General features: G+C 42.8%; 1 protein-coding gene across 1 annotated transcript in view; it reads right to left on the bottom strand.

Moving 5' to 3' along the window:
• LOC306919825 (protein TANC1-like) overlaps positions 1–12,823 on the bottom strand; it is a gene marked incomplete at its 5' end in the record, with an annotated part of 64,403 nt that extends 51,580 nt beyond the window's left edge. Inside the window, 6 exons of the mRNA XM_079496375.1 lie at positions 1,489–1,788; positions 2,609–2,912; positions 5,685–5,815; positions 7,460–7,552; positions 8,757–8,886; positions 12,794–12,823. Of these exons, the coding sequence (XP_079352501.1) occupies positions 1,489–1,788; positions 2,609–2,912; positions 5,685–5,815; positions 7,460–7,552; positions 8,757–8,886; positions 12,794–12,823 (988 nt within the window). The remainder of the gene's footprint in view (positions 1–1,488; positions 1,789–2,608; positions 2,913–5,684; positions 5,816–7,459; positions 7,553–8,756; positions 8,887–12,793) is intronic.
• Positions 12,824–22,668: the final 9,845 nt, after the last annotated feature.

The raw sequence follows: 22,668 nt of genomic DNA, 5'->3' as shown, positions 1-22,668 counted from the left end.
GACCACCTGATGACCTCTCTTCCAGGCCAAGGGTTTATCCATTATAGATGGATTATAATCACATCTTTGATGTATTTACAAACTATAGTCAAGTGATCAAGACGGATCCATTCGATATTTCATATTCCATCCTGATTGGCAAATTCTGAACATTGCTGGCTCAAAATAACCTACCTGACTATTGAGTTCTCAATTAATTAGTTAATAGTTAGCATAGAAGTGACATTAATGTAAATAGATGTTATCTATTTAAAAGCCTGCCAGGTTATTTATTTAAATTACTAGAGCGGTGCCCATGTTGTGATTTCAGAACAGGCCAGATCCACATGGTATATAGGGGTGATCAGGTCCAGAGCCCGGGAAGAGGCTTTTGTGCTGGTTCTGGACAACCGGAAATGCCTGCCCCACCCAGTTATTATTTATGTGTCCCTGTTATTCCCATATATGGAGTTCTTTGTCAAGCATGCCAAATGAGGCTTTTGTGCTGGTTCTGTACAACTGGAAATGCAGAGTACACGTTCCACCCATCTGTCTGTGTCCTTTTATGCCCATATATGGAGGTTTCTGTATGTGTCTCTCTGTGTCTCTATATTCCATGTAGTTCTGTGTCAGGCATGCCCAAATATGGAGTGTTGTGATGTCAGAACAGGCCAGCTCCATATATGGACCCTGGGCAGGGGCCCCATGTCCAGAGCCCGGGCAGAGGTATTTTTGGGGCGGTTCTGGACAACCGTGGGTCCGACCAGCTCGACAGCGGGCACTGCACCCCCTTTGATGGGATGGAATGCGTGGGTCGAATTTGAAGTCTGTGGGGCGAACGGTTCTTGAGTTACATGGATTACACACGTACGTACGTACATAGATAGATTAGATAGATTAGATAGATAGATAGATAGATAGATAGATAGATAGATAGATAGATAGATAGATAGATAGATAATAACTAATGACTAGTACAAACTAAATTAAGTATGCACCAGAGACGTGCTGGCCATTGGGAAACGGCCGGTCCAGTCCAGGCCGGTCTGGGCCAGCCGTTTTTTGATTTAATTTCGAAGATACACAATTATCTTTTAACAAGGTAACAGCCTATATAATCATGTTGCTTTGTGGCCTTTGGCCGCGCGCCAACAATTCGCCGGCACGCGGCCTTCGGCCGCGCACCTAGAGGGCCTCCGCAACTCCACTTCCCGGGCTGAATTATGGGCCCACCACGTCCCTGGTATGCACCCCCATTAATCATGTGCCTGAAAGGGTGCCCACGATGTAAAGCAAGCCATATTTTCAGCAACTGTTGATATAAGTGGCCAGAGGTGGGACTTTTCCCAACCTTTGTCCCATCCAAAAAACCACATGCTTCGATATTATTAATAATACTATGTTGCCCAAATTATTAGAAGTAATATCCATTATCTCCATTACAACATAGTGAGGCAAATGATCTCACAAATGTATACAGTGCCCGTACGAAAGGTGAACCTACTGCACCTGCCACGGAGTTAGGACGGGGCATCACGAGGGAAGAGGTGCTGTGCGTGTTCCGTTGTGGGAGGGGCCTCTTCGGTGGGGGTGGAGTCCTGGGTTGCATGATGATGTCTGGATTGGGTAAGGCCTCGTCTGCTGGGACATCTACCGGGACAGGTGGATTGTCCCTGCCAGGTCTGGGAGGGGGATCCTCATTTGCACTCCCACCAACTCCACTGCTGCTGCTTACTCTTCTACCATCTTTAGTCAGATCCCCACTGGAACAGCTGCGCTCCTCATTCTCAGAAGAGCTGGTGATGGTTGCTGATTCACATGCAGAGAGAGTGATTAGTGGTGTGGCGTCAAGAGAAATGAAAAATATACACACCTTAAAAAGAGTATACAGTATGAGTTGTTGGCTACAGGCCACGAGGCGGCCATAGCTAAGTAGGTATAGAGGTTGCCTGGGAATATGAAGGTCACTGGTTTTGACCATCAGCTCGCACATTCTATACGTCAATGTGTCCAAGACACTAACAGCTTCCCAGGTACATCTCATCTGAGCCATCTGAGCAGCCATCTGCTGTGTGTAGCAGTAAAATAAATTTTACCTCCCCTGGCACCTGTTACTCCCTTTCCTTTATAAATGCTCCATAAATAGGCTTTATCTGTAAAGGGCAGTGGAAATGACATTCTGAAGGGCATGCAATTCAATCAACAAGGAAGGAATTCTCCACTGCACTTTAGATTTTGAACTGAACCTACAGTATCACAACCACAGGGTTGCACTGCACTGCATGTGCCCTTCACCCTTTTGTATTTAACTATAAATACAAACGCCATTTAGGAAGCGAATATGTCCTATTTTAGGAGAATCAGACCCACAAGCAACAAAGACAGCAGTGTCCCAGTTCTGACAGGAGGGAGCAGAAGCCTTGAGGCTGAAGTGGTACAGGGACACAACATTTAAGAGCTATAGCTATAGGGTAGGCCAGACCTGACAAGAACCTACATCTAACACAACAACTCTCAACCATAACCTGGGTTTAACGGTAGGTATAAAGAAGTGCCTCACACTTTTTTCCTATTAGCTGACCCAAACTGTGGCTAACCCAAATAATCTAACAGACATCACAACTCTCACCTATAATCCCACTGTCCATACTCTCCAGAGTGGAAGAGGGACTTTGAACTGGCCCGGGGCTGTTTTCAGAGACGCGTCCAGGGCTGGAGCAGGGGACCAGGTTGGACACAGGGCTGGAGAAGTTAGTGCAGGGGCTTATGCTGGAACCAGCAGTGGGCAAGGACCGAGGCGGAGGGTGGTGCACTGGTGGCTCTCCAGTACCAGTACCAAGGCTCAGCGTTGCATCTGGGCTCTCTGAACAGGGAGACGTAGTACTGCGGGTCAGAGTGGAGCTGGGACTCCCTCCCTGGGCCGAGGCGTCACACTGCACAGGGAGAGATCAAAACAGTTATTAACTGATGTTGTAACAATGGAGCTTTCTACAGCTAGATTAAATGGTGCAAACTATCAAACAATAGACAGCTGCCTGGAACCATATTCTCTATCAATTTAGGACCTCTACTATATAACTAGCATGACATGTATAACTAATTATATCTGTATAACCCCCTTTTTTCTTTTTGGTCTGTTGAAATCTTTGCTCATTTCTTTTTCTTTTCAGGCCTATGGCGGGGTGGGTTGGGAGGGATTATTTTGTATTTATTAATTACAATTTGTTGTTAATTTAAAAAAGAAAATCGAGCTTTATGTTGTATTTAATTGTTATCATTACTATATTTTTCTCTTTTTTTTGTCAACAGTGGTTGGTGCTGGGGTTTGGGGGTAGGATTTAAAAAAATGAGGCAAGGGGCAAGCCACTGATTGTAGTTGGCAAAGAATTTGAATTATGTTTTATGTGCATTTGTTTTCGTATGCCTGTACCTGTGCCTTTCATCTAAAAAGATATCAAGAGATCAAAAGGGTACAAATTAAAGGAAAGAATCACACCCGTGAGAAGTGAGAGGCGCTCTAATCATCATGACATCATCTCATTCTGGCCAATCACAATTTGCGTCCTCACTTTAACGTCTGCCCCTTTCTGCCCTCCCTTTTATCTTCAACATGTACTTTGCTTAGCCAATCAAATCATCGCTATGGGGTGATCGGCCAATCACAAGCCAATGTTTGCTGGGCATAGGAGGGGCTATAGCGCCCCTCAAAAAATAAAGAGAAAAGTTACACAAAAGTATCATAAAGTAGTATAGCAGAGGGTAACTTCTCTCAATGGGAAACATTGCTAAATCCACACCCAAATAAAACACCTTAACTTTAATTTACAGCAGCTTGGAGAAAGGAGAGATGTACCTTTAGTTTGATACGTATCTCTTTTTAGCCCCAAATAGAGATAACATCGCCTTGGGCAAACATATTATTAATAGAGATAACAGGGCTCATTGCCTTGGGCAAACTCTGCATTAAAAAATGTAAAACCCATTTCCTTCCTATTGGCCTGAATATAAGGTTTTTTTTTCAAAAACAACTACAACCTATCTCAAACCCTCACCCTAAACCTAACCTCCCACGGGGCAGCACACCTAAACCTAACCTTAACCCATGTCTAACCAATGACTAGTCTAAACTAAGTATGCACCCCAAACAATGGGGTCGTATTATAATCGGGGACTTGACCATTTGACATTATATTCGGCACAATACGGTAATAACAGTATGAAGTGAAGACATTTTTTTAAATAACCATACAGATAGATAGATAGATAGATAGATAGATAGATAGATAGATAGATAGATAGATAGATAGATAGATAGATAGATAGATAGATAGATAGATAGATAGATAGATAGATGGATGCTTTATTATTGTGTCATGCACCAGAGGTGCCCAACGCACATGGACTTATAGGACACAACATATATATAGAGAGTCTCTATATATAGTCCCCCCCCCCCCCCGCTCAAAAACATGAACTCTTCACTGACTGTACATACACTGTTTATTTCTTACTTCTTTTTATTATTGGTACCTACTGGGTGCTACTAACACATTATGATTACTTTTGTAAATTGTACTGCATTGGAGTGATGCCAACAGATCAATTTCGTTGTACATGTGTGTAAACAGTGTTCAATGACAAAATAAAATCCATGCATCCATCCATCCATCCATATAAATCACTCCATCAACATTGCATAGTTACACAATACAATAAAATAAAAACTCTGTTTTTTAAACTCTGTTTCAATAAAACAGAACATTCTGCCTTTTTCTCCCATGCCCTACATAGCAAATCTGCTAATTTATTACAAATAATAATAACCCACAAATAAAATATGAATAAAGAATACATCTCTATTTAGAAAAAGCAATGTGTGCTCTGATTGTGCCATTTATGTACTGTATTCTGGTCAACTCATCCTGACCACCCCGCCATTTCTGCTATCCTGCAGAGGCTGCAAGGAAAGGAGACATGGCAGGGAAGTAGCTCAGCGTTATTCCCTTTATACCACACCGTAATTTATCTTAGCCAGGACAACCCACATTCCTCATATGAGGCGTGCTGCTATCTCTGTGTAGCTGACTGAATCTGGAGCTCAGGTGGTAGAATGAGGCTGTGAAAGTGGGCCATGGCTGAGCAATGCAACGACACAGACATGAAGAGATTTATAAGTATGTACAACAGGGGTGCAGTACTTAGTTTAGACAGTTTTTGGTTTATACTAGTCATTGGTTAGACCAGTCATTAGTCCTACAACTACAACCTATCTCAAACCCTCACCCTAACCCTAACCTCCCACGGGGCAGCACACCTAAACCTAACCTTAACCCATGTCTAACCAATGACTAGTCTAAACTAAGTATGCACCCCTACAACAGCTGTCTGATACCCAGCGGTGCAGGGGTTAAAAAGATATCGACTGTAGGATCGGAGCGATGCAGTAGTACAGCTAGCAATATAATCAATGTGGTTGACTGTCAGATATTTTCATCTTCTTGTGCTGCAGGGTTTTTGATTAACCGCATAATAAACAGATACAGCTTCTATTGTACATCCTGCTTCACCCAAAGGCATAGAGTTTCAAATCAAGTTTCAGACTTTGAATAAGAAGGCATCTGATAATGGGATACTTAAAAACTAAACAAAAGGCAATAGCTTCAAGGCAATGTGGACTAGTGCAACAAAGTCCACAGAGACTGTACCTTCTTTTCCCTCTGGTCCTCCATAAGAGAGCTTTCTGTGCCGGGGGCTTCTTCTCCCAGTAAGACGCACAGTCTGGTCATCAGTTCCTGGGTACAAATGGAGGAGCCCTGATTGGGCTCCACGTGGAGGTCTGGAACGCAAGATGGATGGATACATGTGCAGATGGAAACATGGTAGGTCAGATTAAATCAGCAAACTCAGCTTCTAATACCCCCACCTACCCCTAAAGATAAAGATGAAACAAGAAGATAACTCCCCCAAGTCTCCCATCCTGCATCAAAGCCAATATATGGTATGTATTCTATGTAATGTATATATATCCACAAGTCAGTGTAGCTCCAGCTGCCCTGATTAGTAATGCAAAGGCAGAGTCTTTTTCAGTTTGTTTGTGTGTATGCGTGCAACCTGCCCGGCACGCTCAGTCGAGAGACGTGACTGTGAATCTCAATGAGTTTGCCATTTGACTGTCTTGCTTCCACCTCAGCCCTGCAGTGAGACAGGTCCAGCTGTGCAGTGAGACAGGTCCTGACACAGACCATGTGGTGCATTCATCTATCACTGTTTAAAGCTCCCTGATGCCATGACCTCTAACCCCCGACTCCTCCATGGTCCACGCCCACCTCCCTGAAGAGACATGAATTGATGGCGCTCATTCTGTGTTCCATTCGTACACAATAATAACTCAATGATTCTTGTGTCTCATTCCTATGCTGTGTACGTCAAGGTGGAGTATGATGAAGAGCAGCTCACGCCTCGGCTAGTCTCTCTGGGTTTTTAAGACCTCTTGTGTTCCTCAGTCTCTCTTTGTCTCCGCCAGGCTATTGCATATAGCAGAGAATATGTTTTTGCCCCTGTCCGTCCGTCTGTCCGTCCGCGTGTCCTTCCATCTGTTACCAGCTAATCTCCGGCACCATTAGCCTGGTTGCTACGAAACTGCACACACTCCCTGGATACCAATTCCAAACCTCTGCCCCAAATTTCCCAGAAGCCTGTTATAATGCCACCATGTAGCTGATTTTTACAAAACACTTTTTAAAAAATATATAAACTTGATTCTGTTCAGTAAATGAGAGGGAGGGGAAGGGGGGGGGGGGGGGCGGAGGGGAAAGAAAGAGCAAACTTTGGCATTCAGTCAGCAGAGCAGTAAGACCCAATCTGGAGTAATATGAAGGCAGATGATAAACTGAATGTCCAGTGCTATCCATCAAACCACCTAGTAGTTGCCATTGGAAACAGGAAGCTGAGAGGTGCCTGGCAACTAGAATGGAAGATGCTTCATACAAACTGTACAGCCTTCAAGGCAGCCCTCTGGTCCCAACATACAGTACATAGAAGGCTGCATGGGATAGGGCATTTAAATCACCATCACTAATATACAACTAAAACAATTAAAAACTTAAACACACACACACACACACACACACACACACACACACACACATGCACACAGTCGCACACGCGCAGTCGCACGCGTGCGAGCGCGCACACACACACACACACACACACACACACACACACACACACACACACACGATTATATTTCAATATGGGAAACTAAACGCAAAGCTTTGAAACCCCCCCAACACCCCCCCCCCCCCCCCCCCCCCCACCCCCACACACACTCTCTCTCTCTCTCTCTCTCTCTCTCTCTCTCTCTCTCGCTTCCTCTTGCCTCTCATGTCCTCCCTCTTCTTGTCTCAAACATTAAGCCTCTGATAAGTCCCTGTAAAACAGATATGAAGATAAGCAATCATCCACGCAGTCCTTCTCTCACCTCTGTGGGCTGCCTTGCCACGACACGAGGCAAAAACAAGAGCTTTTCTGGGGTAAGAAGAGGTGTCCACATGCTCCAGCTTCCTTATCAGTCCTGTAGTCAGCGCAAAAGAAGAGGGGAGAGCGAGAGAGGTGGTAGGAGGGAGGGATTGAGGGTGGAGATAGGGAGGAATATGAAAGAGAGAGAGGGCGAGAGAGAGAGAGAGAGAGAGAGAGAGAGAGAGAGAGAGAGAGAGAGAGAGAGAGAGAGATTAAGCCTGCCCAGATGAGATCTGCGGTGCAGAATTTGAATTGTGTCCCAGGAGTAAAGCGTGTGCCCTGAATTTGATGCACGCGTGCAGAAGCCACACAGTTCAATCCACAGTGTGTGTGTATCTCTAAAGTTAATGTGTCCGTCTGCAGGGAGAGACAGGGATGCGTCGGCGTGGGTCAGTGCTTGTATTTTATTTAATCTATGGATTGTGTTTGTGAGGCATCTGAGGACAAATAGGGCATCATCTCTGTTATCATGATTCAGGTCATTCAGGAGATCATTACATGCTCAGAATACTGAAATATGCCGATTTAACTGGACCACACCTCAATCACACTGTGAAAGCTGCCTTGCGTAATTCAAAATACAAATACAGATGGCGTTCGCATGCATCTACAATCCAAGTGGCAGTTTGATGTTTTAATCCGTCAAAACAAATACATAAAATAATTGATAATTTCAGAGGTGTGAGATTTCAATAGGGTCACTATAATGGGACATATATTGTTATGCTGTACATACATACATATAGAAGCTTTAGAATACATACTAGTTTGAAACATTGAGCTGGTTTGAATGGCCATATGCTTACTCATTGCTGCATATTGCCCCCTAGTGTTCGCACACAGTTTTTTTTAAATATGATTGACTGATTAAAAATTCGGTCAAAGAATCTGTCATATGTACTTGGGGTGTATATATGTACTGTACACTATTATATTGATGGCCCCATAGTATTTGCCTGATGAAGATCTGCTATAAGATCGAAACATTGCGCCATTAATAAATAGTTTGGGAGCATTAAATCAGTGTGCAGATGTTTTAACCTTCTATTTTATTCTTGCCTTGATGTCCTTTGCCTGGCCTTAATACAGGTACTATAGATGTGCACACAATCTCCTCTCGAACACACTTTCAAGAAGTCCCTGAAAATTCACCATCTTATTCATATAGATGATAAATGCATGCAATGCATAAGATACATGCATTTCTTTATCTTCTATATACAGTATCAACTATCTTTGAAAGCGCACATCAAACATACCTGGGGACTTGGCACAGGAGTGCGAGGGTACAATGTAAGACTGGTGAGGAAGCTGAGGGGAGGAAGGCAAGGATATGGACACACGCTTGGTCAGTCTAGTCCTTCTGCCACTACTGCCACTGCCTACATCCTGGAGGTGTGTAACAACCCTGCCACTGCCACTCTGCAAGGTACCATGATGACCTATTATGAGAGAGAGAGAGAGAGAGAGAGAGAGAGAGAGAGAGAGAGAGAGAGAGAGAGAGAGAGAGAGAGAGAGAATGGTATATGTACACTGTTGTAAATATTTTATACAAATAGTAAATCTGTCTTGAGCAGTGGCGTGCACAGACATTTAGAGGGGCAGGTGCTCAAGTTTAAAAAAGGGCACCTTGTGCAGCGCGTGGAACCGGCCGGTTGCCTTAATCTATTTTGGGCGGGAACCCCTTTTGGTGTTAGCATTATGTTATGCTTTAGCTATTGAAAAATAGCAGATCTACAAGCTCATAGCGCGCCACCGAGTGGCGCGCTATGAACGTGTAGGTCTGCTATTTTTTTTTTTTTTTTCTCAAAAGGGCACATTGCCAAAAGGGCAGGGGGTGCTCTAGCACCCCCTAGTGTCTATCTGTCCACGCCACTGGTCTTGAGTTATAATGTGGGGTTAAATCTTCATAAGGACAACACGCTGATCTATGATTATAGAAACCTGGTCACTGATTACATTGGCAATCATATTAGCATATTTAATAAGTCTTGAGATGACTGATTGTTTTGGAGAATTAGCACACAGAGTAGAGTGTGCCTGGGGCACCAGTACAACGTCTCAAAGTTTGTCCTGTTACATCTCTATTATTCAAAGGTCCATAGCCATGGTCATGTACTTTAAACTTACAATTTTAATGAGCCTGACACATTTATCTCCCGTTCTCTCTGCTTTTGCCAACAAGAGCAGCACATTATGAAATATTAATAAGCAGCATGTTCCTTCTATGTTTTAAAGGGGAACTTCACCCAAATCCTGTTTTAATGAAGTTGAGGGCATAATAAACATAACTAGAACTGCACTCTGTCGAGTGCCTACTTGCATAAATGGCCTACTTAGTACGCAAGCAGAGCACGCACTAGTGTTGAAAAATGATGATGGTAATTACTTATAAGCTTGTTTGACGTCACACTGGAACACGTCATCGTTACGTCACCGTCAACTATACCCTGGCACTGGTACATATATTTAACACGTCATTATGCTCATGTGTCCATATATGTGTACATGTTTATATGTATGTATATTTACTTTTCTGAGTGGTTGGTGGTATAATGTAATCGGCTGGGTCAATTGACACTGAAACGTATCATCATCGTCAACCAATTATAGACTAGCATTGGTACATAATCTAAATCACGTTTCACGGAAAACAGCTTCCATATGTCCGTATGACATCATATCACGTGCATTCTAAGGGACATTTGTACATATCTTCATCACGTCATGGGACATATGCTTAGCCTTCGTAGCATGACAAAAACACACCTGCGCGGTCAGCTTGGGGCCAGTATATGACGTCATAACGTGTGCTGGCCCCAAACATCGCACCGAAAACATGACTTGCACGCTCTGCTTGCGCAAGTAATAAACATAATAAACACCATAATAAACATGATGTTGGACTGGGTTTTACGTTTGATCACATTCCGTGCTCAACCAATCAAATCATCGCTATGGGGTACACACATTGCTCAGCCAATCAAATCATCACTATGGGGTACACACATTGCTCAGCCAATCAAATCATCACTATGGGGTACACACATTGCTCTGCCAATCAAATCATCGCTATGGGGTACACACATTGCTCAACCAATCAAATCATCACTATAGGGTACACACATTGCTCAGCCAATCAAATCATCACTATGGGGTACACACATTGCTCAGCCAATCAAATCATCACTATATAGGGTACACACATTGCTCAGCCAATCAAATCATCACTATGGGGTACACACATTGCTCAGCCAATCAAATCATCACTATGGGGTACACACATTGCTCAGCCAATCAAATCATCACTATGGGGTACACACATTGCTCAGCCAATCAAATCATCACTATGGGGTACACACATTGCTCTGCCAATCAAAACTGTTTTATGTTGCAGAGAATATTCATAGTGGTCTGAATTACCCTTTAAAATGTCTTCTCTTCTCTTCTTTTCTGCAGAAGAGATTACAAAATTGTTGACAGTTGACAACCAAATTGACAATGGTTGTCCATATAAGATCAGGATATGTAGGTCTACTGTGTACATATACATATAAAAAAAATAAAAAAACGGTCTCCACCCTTCAAAACAGTTTGTGGTATAGCAAACAAAAAATCACACCTGTGTGAACTGAGTGGTGTAAGGTCTTATATAGACTGATCAGCTGTGGTCTGACGTAATGTCTGACGTAATGAAATCACACGTGTGAACTGGGTGACCATAGCAACCATGCTCATTTTTTGGTACGAACAGACAGACAGACAAACTAACAAAGCCAGTTGTAGGAGTGGTTTACATCACTCAAAAATACAAATGGGGAGGGGTGGGCTATAGCATCTCTGATCCTTAATTCTTGTTTTATAATTCAGTATGCTCTTTGTAGGTCACAATGTTTGCCTATAAGCTATACTCTAACTTCTCCTGACACACTTAAATGCATGAAGGGCTGACACACTGTGTGAAGGACAGGAGCAGAGAGAGAGAGAGAGAGAGAGAGAGAGAGAGAGAGAGAGAGAGAGAGAGAGAGAGAGAGAGAGAGAGAGAGAGAGAGAGAGGACAGGAGCAGAGAGAGAGAGAGAGAGAGAGAGAGAGAGAGAGAGAGAGAGAGGAGGACAGGAGCACACTGATGAATTGGGCTAATTAAAATGGTTCCACTTAAATCACCCAAGAGAAGAGAAGAGAAGATCTTCAAATAATACAAGTCATCATCACATAAGTATAGCCTACGACATACCGTATAATAAAAGGATTTGTTACTTTTCTTACAGAATCTTCTTATTGTTATGCCTATTATTATAATATATATAATCAATTTAGTCATGTGGCAGATCATGCTCTTATCAGCTTGACAAGTGCAAGATCAGAGTAAAAGGCATGAACCTACAAACGACAGGGTAAAGGGTCAAGTCTATAGCTATAGTGCAAAGAAAAACAATTTAGTGCTACAAACTTAAAGGACCACTTCACCACTTTTCAACTTCTCTTCCTATAATTGGTCCTAACTAATGTTCATGATAAAATACCACCATTTTTTCCTACTCAGTCTGTGTCTCATAGAAAGGCTGTGGGCAGTTCAGAAACCCGTCCACCAGTGACATCATCGATGGTGAATCCAAGCTAATAGAAACGGCAGGCTTTCTTTTCCTGAAAAGTTGCAATGCAAAAGTTGAAGCCATCGTTCTCACGATAATACAAATCTAAATATATTTGAAAACAAATCTTGTTTAAAAAAAATCTGCCTAATGATGATGTCACTGGTGGACGGGTGTGAACTGCCCAAAGCCCTCCTATGAGACACAGACTGAGTAGGAAAAAATGGTGGTGTTTTATCATGAACATTAGTGAGGACCAATTATATGAAGAGATGTTGAAAAGTGGTGAAGTGGTCCTTTAAGTGATGCCAGGTTTATGCCTATAAAACCTATAGTTTATGTCTGAACAACATGGTATCAAAATAACATACTTACTAAGAATGTTATTTTGATACCATGTTGTTCAGACATAAGATATACTAAGAATTTCTTAGTATTTGTGTACAAACTGTAGGCCTACATGTCTATCTAATAGTGTAGTAACTAACAAGTAGACTAACCAATACATCTGCATATAGGTTAATAGGTTATACATTTTTACAATCAGTGACAAAAACATGCCTATATGAAACGCAAAACAAAGTGGATAAAAGGGGACTGTCTCAGGGAAAGATGACAAACATTGGACGGTTTGGACCAGATATTATCATTGTGCATAAACTGCTGCAATTGTGTTAAAGTTTCAATGATCTCGAAGTCTTACCTGAATTGTGTTTTCCGGTTTTTCCTCCATCTTTCCCTCTGCCCTTTTTATGACCAAATCGGAACATAAGTTTGTTGTTTTTTCACTTTCCCCTCCTGTGGAAGATGACCCAAATGTTTGTTTTAGTTGCAATGGAAAGGCAAAATGACTAGTATAGGCTATACATGTTTAATATTGCTATGACGGACCGGTATACATTTGTATAGGCCAAGACCATTATGCTTAGTTTATATATGTCAATCTCACTTATGAAGTAGGCTAATTGTTATGTACACAAAATAACCAGAAATACAAATACAATAAAGCCAGGTATACCTACTTTTCAAGTGCTCTTTGTCGCCAACATTGTCACAGATGCAAGGGAAAGTCGATAGATGTCAAAATGAAGTTTGTAAGTAAAATGTATATTATATAATTAGCCTCCTCTGTACTGTAAAGATGCTCGTTCAACTCGTCACGATGCGGTTTGACAGAGGCTGGATCCGCGCACAGGCTAAAAGCGCGCACGTGGACGCGCGCGCGGACGCGCGCACACACATAAACAGAATTTGTGTTGACCAAACTGTTTCTTTGCATACATGTAGTATGTATGCGGTCACTGCGGCAGTGGGCACTTTCTGTCATTCGATCTGTGTATCAAAGAGTATTCTATTATATGACGGGTTAACCAGACATCCTTGGATATACTGTTTAAAATGTAACGAACCTGTGCCAGCAGTGTAGGCCTACTGTTTGTTTTCATTTAACTTTACAGGATATTTAGCCTAACAATTCTTACTTACTATTAACAACATACAGTGTCAGCAGTCTTCAGATAGTTTATAACGTAGCCAGCTACTATCTGGATCATCCTTTTCCCCCAAGTTCCCATGGATATATATATTTTTTTAAACACATTGTTTATTGATTTTTCTTTAAACATAGTTCTCAAAGCAATTATAAACATACATTTTTTTCATACACCCAAATGGCAGCACAAACACAAAAACAACATCTTCAAAGAAATACCAGGATATGTCCATCCTGGTAGGCTACCATCTCCCATATTATATAGAATACAGCAGGTTCTCTCTGATGATTGAAACCACCAGATGGCGCCATAATAGAATCTATCGCGATTCGCGCGAGTGTCTGTCGAAAAGACCAGGCATCCGTTTGTGTTTGTTTTTTGCAAGAAAGTCGCAATTTGGACAAAATATGTTCTTTTCTTCTTGCCACTTTACTGATGGGGTCAACAACTTGTTACTGGGTCAAGTGACTCAAGTCAAGGCATAACCACCATGAACCATATGTATCCATAGATATCCCCCGCCGTCTTAACTGCTGTAGCAGCCTAATAACTTATCAAATTATCTATGGTCATTCTTTTAAAGGTGTCTGGAATGGCTGTAGTCAATTCAATTCAATTCAAATGAGCTTTATTGGCATGAGTAAACATACATGTACATTGACAAAGCAACAGTGGAACAAAACAATCAAGATAAAAACAATAAAATAAACGTAAACAGAGCTGTGTTACTGTTAGTACATTAACACTTATCTCTCTCCTCCAGCGGATTAAGAGATAACGGTCGAATAGCACTGTTCTTTTGGCAAATCTAGTGAGCAAATATAAGTTTTCCGGTGGACGATCTCTTCAAAATAAGAGTACCCTCTAGAGTATTGAAAAAAAGTTTAATTTGCACATTAAAACTACAAATGAAGCATTTAAATGATGCTATATGATGCTATAAGACACACATTATGTTTCTGTGTAAAAATAAGTAATTAAATAACGTAAAAAAGTTATCTAAATGGATAAATGCTATTCACTGGAGTGCATGGACTTTATAAAGTGGACACTGGACAAAAATCCCTGCTATGTATCGACTAGTGTGACATACGCACATGTCCGTGGAGACCTCCTCTACAACACCACACTGTCCGCTAAGCAGCAGAGGTGTAAAACAAAAATTGGCACGCCATACAGCGAGGTGAAACATAAAAAGATGTCCCATTTCCAGACTAAAGTCAACTAAAGTGGACACTGGACAAAAATCCCTGCTATGTATCGACTAGTGTGACATACGCACATGTCCGGGGAGACCTCCTCTACAACACCACACTGTCCGCTAAGCAGCAGAGGTGTAAAAAATTAATTGGCACACCATACAGCGAGGTGAAAGGTCAAAAAACATCCCATTTCCAGACTAAAGTCAACTAAAGTGGACACTGGACAAAAATCCCTGCTATGTATCGACTAGTGTGACATACGCACATGTCCGTGGAGACCTCCTCTACAACACCACACTGTCCACTAAGCAGCAGAGGTGTAAAACAAAAATTGGCACGCCATACAGCGAGGTGAAACATAAAAAGATGTCCCATTTCCAGACTAAAGTCAACTAAAGTGGACACTGGACAAAAATCCCTGCTATGTATCGACTAGTGTGACATACGCACATGTCCGTGGAGACCTCCTCTACAACACCACACTGTCCGCTAAGCAGCAGAGGTGTAAAACAAAAATTGGCACGCCATACAGCGAGGTGAAACATAAAAAAATGTCCCATTTCCAGACTAAAGTCAACTAAAGTGGACACTGGACAAAAATCCCTGCTATGTATCGACTAGTGTGACATATGCACATGTCCGGGGAGACCTCCTCTACAACACCACACTGTCCGCTAAGCAGCAGAGGTGTAAAACAAAAATTGGCACGCCATACAGCGAGGTGAAACATAAAAAGATGTCCCATTTCCAGACTAAAGTCAACTAAAGTGGACACTGGACAAAAATCCCTGCTATGTATCGACTAGTGTGACATATGCACATGTCCGGGGAGACCTCCTCTACAACACCACACTGTCCGCTAAGCAGCAGAGGTGTAAAACAAAAATTGGCACGCCATACAGCGAGGTGAAACATAAAAAAATGTCCCATTTCCAGACTAAAGTCAACTAAAGTGGACACTGGACAAAAATCCCTGCTATGTATCGACTAGTGTGACATACGCACATGTCCGGGGAGACCTCCTCTACAACACCACACTGTCCGCTAAGCAGCAGAGGTGTAACAAATTTATTGGCACACCATACAGCGAGGTGAAAGGTCAAAAAACATCCCATTTCCAGACTAAAGTCAACTAAAGTGGACACTGGACAAAAATCCCTGCTATGTATCGACTAGTATGACATACGCACATGTCCGTGGAGACCTCCTCTACAACACCACACTGTCCGCTAAGCAGCAGAGGTGTAAAAAATTAATTGGCACACCATACAGCGAGGTGAAAGGTCAAAAAACATCCCATTTCCAGACTAAAGTCAACTAAAGTGGACACTGGACAAAAATCCCTGCTATGTATCGACTAGTGTGACATACGCACATGTCCGTGGAGACCTCCTCTACAACACCACACTGTCCGCTAAGCAGCAGAGGTGTAAAACAAAAATTGGCACGCCATACAGCGAGGTGAAACATAAAAAGATGTCCCATTTCCAGACTAAAGTCAACTAAAGTGGACACTGGACAAAAATCCCTGCTATGTATCGACTAGTGTGACATACGCACATGTCCGGGGAGACCTCCTCTACAACACCACACTGTCCGCTAAGCAGCAGAGGTGTAAAAAATTAATTGGCACACCATGCAGCGAGGTGAAAGGTCAAAAAACATCCCATTTCCAGACTAAAGTCAACTAAAGTGGACAGTGGACAAAAATCCCTGCTATGTATCGACTAGTGTGACATACGCACATGTCCGTGGAGACCTCCTCTACAACACCACACTGTCCGCTAAGCAGCAGAGGTGTAAAACAAAAATTGGCACGCCATACAGCGAGGTGAAACATAAAAAAATGTCCCATTTCCAGACTAAAGTCAACTAAAGTGGACACTGGACAAAAATCCCTGCTATGTATCGACTAGTGTGACATATGCACATGTCCGGGGAGACCTCCTCTACAACACCACACTGTCCGCTAAGCAGCAGAGGTGTAAAACAAAAATTGGCACGCCATACAGCGAGGTGAAACATAAAAATGTCCCATTTCCAGACTAAAGTCAACTAAAGTGGACACTGGACAAATATCCCTGCTATGTATCGACTAGTGTGACATACGCACATGTCCGTGAAGACAGCTTAGCGGACAGTGTGGTGTTGTAGAGGAGGTCTCCACGGACATGTGCGTATGTCACACTAGTCGATACATAGCAGGGATTTTTGTCCAGTGTCCACTTTAGTTGACTTTAGTCAGGAAATGGGATAGTTTTTGACCTTTCACCTCGCTGTATGGCGTGCCAATTTTTGTTTTACACCTCTGCTGCTTAGCGGACAGTGTGGTGTTGTAGAGGAGGTCTCCACGGACATGTGCGTATGTCACACTAGTCGATACATAGCAGGGATTTTTGTCCAGTGTCCACTTTAGTTGACTTTAGTCTGGAAATGGGATATTTTTTACCTTTCACCTCGCTGTATGGTGTGCCAATTAATTTTTTACACCTCTGCTGCTTAGCGGACAGTGTGGTGTTGTAGAGGAGGTCTCCACGGACATGTGCGTATGTCACACTAGTCGATACATAGCAGGGATTTTTGTCCAGTGTCCACTTTAGTTGACTTTAGTCTGGAAATGGGAAATTTTTTTATGTTTCACCTCGCTGTATGGCGTGCCAATTTTTGTTTTACACCTCTGCTGCTTAGCGGACAGTGTGGTGTTGTAGAGGAGGTCTCCACGGACATGTGCGTATGTCACACTAGTCGATACATAGCAGGGATTTTTGTCCAGTGTCCACTTTAGTTGACTTTAGTCTGGAAATGGGACATTTTTTTATGTTTCACCTCGCTGTATGGCGTGCCAATTTTTGTTTTACACCTCTGCTGCTTAGCGGACAGTGTGGTGTTGTAGAGGAGGTCTCCCCAGACATGTGCGTATGTCACACTAGTCGATACATAGCAGGGATTTTTGTCCAGTGTCCACTTTAGTTGACTTTAGTCTGGAAATGGGACATTTTTTATTTTTCACCTCGCTGTATGGCGTGCCAATTTTTGTTTTACACCTCTGCTGCTTAGCGGACAGTGTGGTGTTGTAGAGGAGGTCTCCCCGGACATGTGCGTATGTCACACTAGTCGATACATAGCAGGGATTTTTGTCCAGTGTCCACTTTAGTTGACTTTAGTCTGGAAATGGGATAGTTTTTGACCTTTCACCTCGCTGTATGGCGTGCCAATTTTTGTTTTACACCTCTGCTGCTTAGCGGACAGTGTGGTGTTGTAGAGGAGGTCTCCACGGACATGTGCGTATGTCACACTAGTCGATACATAGCAGGGATTTTTGTCCAGTGTCCACTTTAGTTGACTTTAGTCTGGAAATGGGATGTTTTTTGACCTTTCACCTCGCTGTATGGTGTGCCAATTAATTTTTTACACCTCTGCTGCTTAGCGGACAGTGTGGTGTTGTAGAGGAGGTCTCCACGGACATGTGCGTATGTCACACTAGTCGATACATAGCAGGGATTTTTGTCCAGTGTCCACTTTAGTTGACTTTAGTCTGGAAATGGGACATTTTTTTATGTTTCACCTCGCTGTATGGCGTGCCAATTTTTGTTTTACACCTCTGCTGCTTAGCGGACAGTGTGGTGTTGTAGAGGAGGTCTCCCCGGACATGTGCGTATGTCACACTAGTCGATACATAGCAGGGATTTTTGTCCAGTGTCCACTTTAGTTGACTTTAGTCTGGAAATGGGATAGTTTTTGACCTTTCACCTCGCTGTATGGCGTGCCAATTTTTGTTTTACACCTCTGCTGCTTAGCGGACAGTGTGGTGTTGTAGAGGAGGTCTCCACGGACATGTGCGTATGTCACACTAGTCGATACATAGCAGGGATTTTTGTCCAGTGTCCACTTTAGTTGACTTTAGTCTGGAAATGGGATGTTTTTTGACCTTTCACCTCGCTGTATGGTGTGCCAATTAAATTTTTACACCTCTGGTGCTTAGCGGACAGTGTGGTGTTGTAGAGGAGGTCTCCCCGGACATGTGCGTATGTCACACTAGTCGATACATAGCAGGGATTTTTGTCCAGTGTCCACTTTATAAAGTCCATGCACTCCAGTGAATGGACTTGGGCACTCCAGTGCATGGCATGGACTTGGGCATTTATCCATTTAGATAACTTTTTTACGTTATTTAATTACTTATTTTTACACAGAAACATAATGTGTGTCTTCACAATAACTGTAATGTAATAACAATACTAATAATGTAATGTAATAATTATTTAATTAACCACGCTTTTATTCTGAAAGCAACCGGATGTCTTAAATTTGCTAGCTCTCTGGCAGGAAGTTCTAGATTTGCCAAAAGAACGGAGCCCGGTCGAATGGGGTGCAGCTCTCCTCTCCCTCCCTTTACGCAGGCGCTTTATGCTCCGGCCGGTGACGTACGACGGTGTCGCGCGCCGAAGACAGCAGATCTAACAATACCAACCGGCCAGCTCACAACGCTACGCAGTGAATATGTGAGCTCGTAGATCTGCTATTTTTTGAGGGCGCGGCACCGTTGTACGAAAAAGAATCTGAGAAGACGCCATGATCATGTCCTATTGTCCTTTCCTACGGTGCCTGGGGACAGACACAGAGACAGTCGACCTACGGGAAAGATCCAAAACATCTACCTTCCAACATTACACCTAAACTCCTAAAGCTCTCTATTATGGTGGCCAGTTTCACGAATACAATCACGTAAGTAGCCTACGGGTGCCCTGCGGTTGTGATCTAACGGTTCTTAATCTAGACTAAATTAAAAGCATGAATATGTAGGTAGCAAATTTGCCTTGACAGTTTGCATATCCGGTCTATTGAGACTCAGCGGATACGGAAACGATACGTGTGCATGCATGTGTGTGTGGTTTTGAGTAGGCGGGTTCTAGATCGGATGGCACTGAGTGATTAAACATAATGGAATTGGAAAGCCTGATAACACGAGGTTAGGACAAAAGTAATAATCTCTCAAAACAGATTCAACGTGGCCCCGTAAAATCGGAATCCCCCCGCCTCCTTTTATATGTATATTCTATATGTATATGTTTCTTTTCCATTTTTACCTCCTTTATGATGAATTCCTGTTCTGTGGCTATATAGAAGTGTCTATTAAATATTTAGAGACGTACAAATACTCTATTTGTACGTCTCTAAATGTTTTGATGAATTGAACAAGGTGGACTCTCTTGTAAACAAGTGTAATGCTTTATTGGGTCGTCCACTCACAGTTAACAGTCTTTGTATTGAGTTTGTGCTTGAAATGTACTGTAATTCTGCAAACTGTTAATAAATATTTCAATCAATCAAAGTTGAAGAGCGACCCATTATAAAAAAATAAAGAATCTTGTCTTTAGATTTTCATCTGATTCAAGCCATAATGATTTCACTGCTGGCTGCACCTGCACTAAACCTTATGAAAACATAACATCTATTAAAGAGATCTTCAAGTAGGCTACATGTATGTCAAATTCAGTTTGCTGAGGATGAACTGGGGGTCCGTGGGGACAAAAGTAATTTTCTGTCTGTAATTATAGTGTAGTTGTGTACTTCAATTATGCAGGCTTAACATCTTCTCCTTTGTTCCAGGTTTTCAGACAGATGGGGGATGAATCAGCATCAGCCAACGGTCGAATCGGCTGATCAGCCCAGCTGAGAAACCTGATGGTACAACTTCTGCAGAAATCTCTCTCCAACAAGGAGAGGTATATCTGGTATAATGAATGAGTAAGGACAGAAGCATGATATTACACATTGTTATAGTCCTTAAGATAAACATGCTGCATCCTTGACAGTCTGGACCTTCTTTTGTGGGGAAACAGATTTGATTATTTGAGATGCAAAATTAATGTCCCTGCGCTTTCTGCTGACCAATTTACCGTGGGTTTTCAGATTGAATAAGGGACAATATTGTTATTGGTAAAGGCAAAGGTCAGTTGAAGTCCAAGTGGTGGAATGTGTTTTTGTGTGTATGCAGTTGCTTTTTCCTGACATTAAAGGATGACTTCAACCATTTTCAATCTGTCATAATATCATTATAATATGGTACCATTTTTGTCTACCCCTATCTGTGTCTCAGAGGAGGTAGTAACCTCACGTCATGGAAAGCCTGGTATTCTTAATTCCTTTCCAAACTCCAGTCCATAGACTTGGCTGCCACTCTTGTTTGTTTAAAGTGCTCTAAACAAACATTTAAAGAGTCCATATTGGTTGCCATATATGATGTAATTCTGAAAGCCAGGCCATTGACTTGGCCTGAAAGTTTATACGGAACAAAATTCATCATAAAAAGTCCATAGACTTGGCCGAACACATGTCACGGGCGGAACAGACGAAGCCAGATGTTGGAGGGGATAGTGCCCCTCAAAAATAACACTAATGTGAAGTGAGGGGCGCCCACTGTGCCTGCCACACGACATCACTGCTTAAAGCAAACAAAGTGCATAGGCTGCCACATGATGTCATGTCTGAAAGACAGACGTTGGAGGGGCTAGTGCCCCTAAAAAAATGATTATACCAAACTAAACCAATTTTAAACTAGGGGAATCATTTTGGAGATGCACAGCACCGGAGGTTCCGGTTGTGTGTTCCGGCTGCCTGATGACGTCGTAAAGTCATTTCCGCTCCGTCTGGATCAAACCCGAAACTGTATTGATCCCAGGCTACAGCGTTGTGGACAGTTCAGAAACCCGCCTACCACTGACATTATCGATGGGGAATCCAAGCTAATAGAAATCACAGGCTTTCTATTCCTGGAAAGTTAGCATGCTATAATGGAAGCCATTGTTCTCGCGTTAATAAAAATCTAGCAATTTTTTTTTGAAATCTTGTAAAATAAAAAAAAACAGAAAAACAATCATGATGTGTACTGGCAGGCGGGTTTCTGAAGTGTACTGTGTCCACACTCCACAGCTCTCCTATAAGACACATTAAGTAGAGAGAAATCGTACCATTTTTTAGGGGCCCTAGCCCCTCCTATATCCAGCTAAGAGGGTAAAACCAGAAAAAGCACCAAGACTTCTTTACACCAGGGTCCTGCACCTGGGACGTATCCTCTGTGATGCATCCCAAAGTCATCTGGGTTTCGGGTCTCGCAACATCATACCTCTCACTCAGGGACGTAAGTCCCGTCCCAGTAGCTACCCTCGATCAGTCCCATTAGGGAAAGACCAGGGCCACACAATCCATTGCTCCGGAACTACTCTGCCGGCACTGAGAGGTATAGATCAATCTGACGTGTGGAAGGACTAGGTTCTATGGGTTGACTCCTGTCCGGGCCCCTCCTACGTCTCACCAGGCACCAGGTCCATTCCTGCTCTCACAAGGTCCAGGACCTCTGGATCTGTGCGTTGCACCAGACTCCCAGCACCAGACACTTCATTCAGGAGTGGTGGATTCTTGAGGTTCCGCAGGCTCCACCTGGGTAACAGTGGTGCTGCAGGCTCCGCTTGCGGCTTGAATGGCCCTCCTAAAGGCCTCACCGTGGGTTTGTTGGGCTTCCTCCTCACGGAAGACACAGGCTGCATGGGGTGCCAACCCACACTGCTCCCAGGGGCCGTCTACATTCCGTCTCTCCAGTGGTCACCAGACTATTCCTGGTTGTCACGTAGTTTTAGTGTATGTTCACAAACTTTGTCCTACGCAAACATTAAATTCCCATTGACAATGCATGGAAAATGTTACGTCATAGTGTCTGAGCTAAATTACTATTTTATGTCATGATGATGTACGATGAGAAGAGCGCCCCTCACTTCACACGGGTGTGACTTATTTTATTCAACAAAAAATTGTATTCTATCAAATTCAGTTCGCTGAGAATGAACTGAGGGACAAAAGTCATAAAACTTTAAAGAACGCTTTTA

The sequence above is a fragment of the Electrona antarctica genome (assembly GCF_951216825.1).
Source record: "Electrona antarctica genome assembly, chromosome: 3".
Lineage (NCBI taxonomy): Eukaryota > Metazoa > Chordata > Actinopteri > Myctophiformes > Myctophidae > Electrona > Electrona antarctica.
The sequence above is the reverse complement of the archived record's forward strand: the minus strand, read 5'-3'. Positions and strand labels throughout refer to the sequence as shown.